General features: G+C 42.0%; 1 protein-coding gene across 1 annotated transcript in view; it reads right to left on the minus strand.

Moving 5' to 3' along the window:
• mapk8ip1a (mitogen-activated protein kinase 8 interacting protein 1a) overlaps positions 1-5606 on the minus strand; it is a 46461-nt gene that overhangs the window by 6182 nt on the left and 34673 nt on the right. Inside the window, exons 5-8 of the mRNA XM_032523323.1 lie at positions 4734-4991; positions 1706-1781; positions 1449-1615; positions 1248-1351 (exon numbers count right to left, since the gene is read on the minus strand). Of these exons, the coding sequence (XP_032379214.1) occupies positions 1248-1351; positions 1449-1615; positions 1706-1781; positions 4734-4991 (605 nt within the window). The remainder of the gene's footprint in view (positions 1-1247; positions 1352-1448; positions 1616-1705; positions 1782-4733; positions 4992-5606) is intronic.

Consider the following 5606-nt stretch of genomic DNA (forward strand, 5'->3'; position numbering starts at 1 on the left):
AAGAGACTTCAGATATGGTATTAGGGGGCCACTAAGGTCTATATAAAAACATCCAAAAAGCACCATGTCATGGGACCTTTAAGTAATTGTAGGCAACCCCCCCAGGCAGACAGCATTGGTTTAACCCTACTGCTCAGCAACAATTTGGGAACTTATGACACTCACCCATTCAAACTGGACCAGGGGCCAAATGGCTCAGAATCATGCAAAATCAAAATGTTGGCAATGTGTTGTCAACGCATTGTTAGCATGTTGTCAATCCGTTGTTAGGTTGTTTTCTATGTGTGGTCTAAATGCTGTTACATGACTATTCTGAATAAACTATTCCAAGCCTACCTAGTGAGGACCAACCATGATTTTAATATTGATTTTAGACTGAATGAGGCCAGATAGCCCAGTAATCTTCTGATAGCGCTTCCTATTTTTTGTCAAGTCAGTTTGGTCGTTTTCTGTCACCCTGTTGGATCAACTTTGCGATTTACCTATTCATTTTCCAAATTATTCTTTTTTTTTTACCAAGCAACACTTACTTAGAAAAGGGTTCAACTTTGTGGAGAAAAGTTAGATAGAAAAATAAGTGCACTCAGGAGCCACCTTTCAGTCCAGTCCTGTCCCATGTTCTACTGCTACGATGTGACAAGAGGTTCATGCTAGTCACCAAGATAACGTTTATGGTAATATTTTAATGTTTAATACACTGATTAAAGAATTTTAGCCTGTGATCATTTTGACCATGTATAACAGCGCTGGGCTACCCCCTATAAAGACAACAATTTTCATGATCCCTGCTACTTCAAGACACAATCAAAAACTCATTTGAGACAAACAGTTGCTTTTACACATTCAGCTCAAATAGAGCAACCTTAACATCTTGGAGTTGTGTTTGTGTCCAATATTCACTCTCCATTTAGCTCTGTCAAATGTGAAAAAAAATGTCTCTTTAGCTGATAAATGCTCAATGTTCAACTGTTCACTATGACATTAGCTGAAAGAAGTTAAAAAGTTTGGTGCTAATACTCTGTGAGTTTGTTTGTGGGTTCCTGTGAACGCCCCATTTCATTTATTTGATAGGCCAACCTAAAAATAAAAGACATCAGTATAAACCTAGCCATATTAAAACGTAAAAGGACAGGTTCAAATGCATTAATACTTTCCTGCAATTAGCTTTTTTTTGGTTACACCCTGCCCCTATATGACTGATAATCAGCTTTCATGGTATGGTTCTGTTGTACAGTGTCCGTTTGCACCTTCTGCATCGCAGCACAAAGCATGTCGTTGCCCTTGTGGATCGGGACCTGTACTGAACCCAGGAACCGCCCCTGGAACTGCTCTACCCAGCCATCTTTCTGGACTGTGAGAAGAATGGAGAACAAAAAGAAATCTTAAATTTTAAATGTTGCTGATAATGGTGGTATTCAGTTTTTACATTCCAGTTTTTTGCAATGTACCTTGGTCATATTCTTTGGCCAGCTTGACAGCATAGAAGGCAGGGAAGATGCCGGTCGCTCCAGTCCTCATGTTGTAACCCTGACACCACAGGTCCTCAGACTGGTTCAGCATTAACACTGGGTCATCTGTCTCTAGGTAAAGCTCATCTGCATGACGAGGGACAAACCTAAAAGTGGGCATAAAAAATACAGATTTTAGTCTAATGTGTTTATTTGGACCTGTCCCAATTACTTTGCGTATGTTCATATGTTTTAACCTGTAGGTAGCTCTGTGGCTTTGTTGTCTCTCCACTCCGTCCAAAACACAGGAGAACACACCAAATGACCCAGCACCTGAATGATACAGCATTGATGTTACACTCATAATGATCTGTATTTCTTTGTCATATCAGCCTGTAATGAAAAAAGTCAAGTGATCCAATTTGGACTGACACTTTGCAATAACTGCAGTGGTTGTCTGTGATCTCTATCACGTGCAAATGCCATGTCTGTAATTTGTAAAGTAAAAATGTTGCCAAACACAGAGGTTGTATGATAATATTAGTCCATTGCAAATAAATATTTCTGTGACTTGGGGTTGTATCGTCTGCATTGGAAATAATAAAAAAAAGTAAGAGCCTCAACATCACATCCGGGAAATAATGTCTGTATCATTCTGACATAAGCATTCCAAATGTATTCAAGTTTATTTCCTGTTACGGTCCAGAAAACAAACGTTTATAAGGTTCCTTGGTTGCAGTGTATGTGAACAGGAACTGAAATTAGCACCCGACCACCTGTCAAATGAGAGTAAATTTTGCAATTGGTGTAACGTTTAACGCTGTAACGTTCTTTCACTATAAAGTCGCTAAAAGTTGCTGCTGTTTCAATCCTGTTGGCTCGCTGCAATGGGCAGGGTTGCTGCACACACACACACACACACACACACAAAACATAACATCTACATTATTGTAGGTGCAATGAAAGGTTGAAGTACTTTCTCAAACCGTATGAATGTGTGTCCCAGCTCCGGATAGGACATTATGCCTTTAGGCTGGATGATCAAGATGGGCCCCCCTACTACAGCAAGTGATGACGGCGCGGTGTCCACAAGTAGGCTACCATAAATAGGACAGGATAGGATCATAGAGACACAGCAATTTTTAAATCCACCTGCCACTGTGGCAGGTAGTCAAAAAAGTTAACTTCAGGCCCTGTATGTGAATGACATCAGTTGACAGGAACTTAACAACAACCCTAACTGCTGCCTTGCAATGCAATTCCATTGAAAAGGTTGATACTACAGAAATCAACGCCAGAAGTCATCAGCACTAAGGCTACATTTGCACTGCAACGTTTTGGTTTTTAATCAGAGTTTTGAGCAAAAAGCAACTCCGTGCACACAAATGTTTTTAGCTCCAGTAGAAGAACTAGCCTACTCTCCATTTAAACTAACATATATCTAAACCACATTACTAATAAACATTCATTCGTCTACTGGGCATGCGTGCCGGGGTGTTGCCAAAGGTCTCCGTTTTCGGCCATTGAGAATGCAACACAAACCTGCAGATTCCAAACAAAAACGGGGTCAGAAGTGTTTTCAAATGTCTCCGGTTTAGGGGCTCAGAAAAGCCAGAGCAGTGTCAATGCAAGGTGTAAACGTAGCAAAGTGAATGAAGACTAAGAGGGAATATCTGGTCCTGTAGTCCGATGTGAACTCTCAGCCCTAGAGGATGTTCACACCAGGAGGTGCTGGATGAAAGAATCATAATAGATCTCAATCATCTGTGGAGCTCTGAACCACTGCCTCATCAGTTTGGTGTACAGCCTTCTACCTAGCCCATCCAACCTACACTGTTGGGGCTTGGTAGACTCTCCACTAGGCCAACTGTGCCAAAGAGGTGGAACACTGGAGTTTATCCCTAGTTTCTGTCCAAAGGCTTTGGCGGATGGGCAGTATCGCTGGCGTCATGATCTGGTCCTCAGGGCTCTGGCAGATACAATTACCACAGCAATTCAGAGCATTAATCAGCCTCCCTCCAAGCATACCATCTCCTTTGTCAGAACTGGCAGTGTATGTTAGAACTTTAACTTCAGGCTTCGGGAAAGACCGGAAGACGCACATGAATAGTACGGCAACGGCTGAAGTGACAGCTGACAGAGTGGAACGACGGCACCTGAGGCAGTACGGGTTAGCAGTCCAAACTGCAGCTAATGTAAAGGAGCACCTAAGCAAGCTACAAAAAACCCTTCGGAAAAATACCCCCAAGGATTCCCGAGAGGGGGGGAAACTGAGAATCCCAATTGGAAAGACTTTCAGGCTATGACCCAAGCAAGCAGACAACCAACAAGAAGCACAATATGTACTGTATCCGCGGCAAGGTTTGCAAAAATCTGACAGGTCGGAAAATCCATCAGACATTGATGGCCTGCCTTAAGGGTGGGTGAATGCAGTAATGCACAGGGGCAGTACCCAGTAGCCACACCACACCGTCCGGAACCTCTTAGCAGCACCAGCCTCTGAAAGCCAGCAAAAAAAGCAAAGCAGAAAGCCAGAACAGCGTTGGGTGAAATGACCTGCCACTAGCAAGAAAGATTGGCACCAGTTCAATGAGGACCTCAATAATATCCTGTTGTCAACATGCAAGGGGACTGTAGATCAGAAACTGCATTCCACGTGCACCCTCACAATGGGCATAGGCGCATAGCAGTTTGGCATCACAGATAAACAGGCCCAACTATTCCATCCCGACCAAACCGGCAGGAGGTCAAGATCTGCCCGCTGAGAAAAGATCTACAATCTCTGAAACATCTGTACAAGGCAGCAAAGGAGGAGGAGAAAACTGCCCTGACTGAGATTTTATGGGGGAGGCTAACCACACTTAGGCGAGCTGGGTGTCACCGAAAGAAGGGCTAGGAGCAATCAAGCAAGCGTAGGGCATTCATCTCCAACCCCTTTGGCTTCACTAAGAGACTTCCGGAGCAGAAGAACAGCAGCAACCTTATATATAGATATATATAGATATATATATATCTGTATATATCTATATATAAATAATCCTAGTCAAGACTGTATAAATATATGTATTTCATGGCCTGTCAATTTTGGTATTTCAATGCATATACGGATAATCTTAGATCATATTTCCTGTCTATCACCAGTACAATAAAATGACAGAGGAGAACTTTGACGGAAAACAACTTAAATTGGTTATTGTTACCGCTAGAACTCAAAGGGGCCTAATTAGTCAATTATTTTTGATTTAAACTTAACAATATACAATATACAATTAACAATATACAAACCAGTGGCGCTGTAATGACTGCTGTTGTTGGAAAACAGGTTGAGGAACTTCTTACTTCTGGAAGCTCTGGCCCTTCCTCCGTTAGACTCCTCTTCCTCTGAAGTTGTGGTTGATGTTACCTTGGACTGCTTGCAGACCCTTGCCACAACTTCCCTCCTCCTCTTCACCTCCTCCTCTCTCCTCCTCTTCACATCCTCTTCCCTCCTCTTCTTCTTCTCATCCTCCTCCTTTCTTCTCTTTTCCTCCTCTTTCCGCCTCTCTTTGAGCAGAAACACAAGGAAAGGTTAAACTATTAGCAGCAAGAAACAAAAGCCAAGGAACTGTGCAAACAGGTTTGATAACAACTTCAGACAATATTGTATATGCACAATTATCTAGTACAAAGAGTATGCTCCATCTGTTCAGTGGTGTTCCACAAGGCCCTCTTTTCTTTTTTTATGTTCCAAATTAATAACATGATACATTTTATGTTTTTATGTTGATATGCAGATAGTCTATATCCACAATGTATAAATTTACCTGTGATTAGGGATGTGTAATACCACAGTCTTCTAATGTCGTTCAGCTCTACCAGCAGGTATACAGCAGAGCACAGAAGCCATTTTCATATTAGACTTTAATGAGTTTTAGTTATCTGTCTAGCATTATCACAATGAATGTCAACTTTGTACACAGGATGTCTTATAACCTAATGAAATGTGCTCAGAACACATGTCAAACTCAAGGCCTGCGGCCAGAACCCAGTCCCTCGCAGATTTTGACCTGGTCCTCATATCAGTTTAGGTTTACAATAAATTTTGGCCCAGCTAGTTTTTTTTTCTCCGGGAACCATCACCTTATCGTGGTGGAGAGGTTTGTGTGTCCCTATGAACCT

This window comes from Etheostoma spectabile, chromosome 8 (assembly GCF_008692095.1).
Source record: "Etheostoma spectabile isolate EspeVRDwgs_2016 chromosome 8, UIUC_Espe_1.0, whole genome shotgun sequence".
NCBI lineage: Eukaryota > Metazoa > Chordata > Actinopteri > Perciformes > Percidae > Etheostoma > Etheostoma spectabile.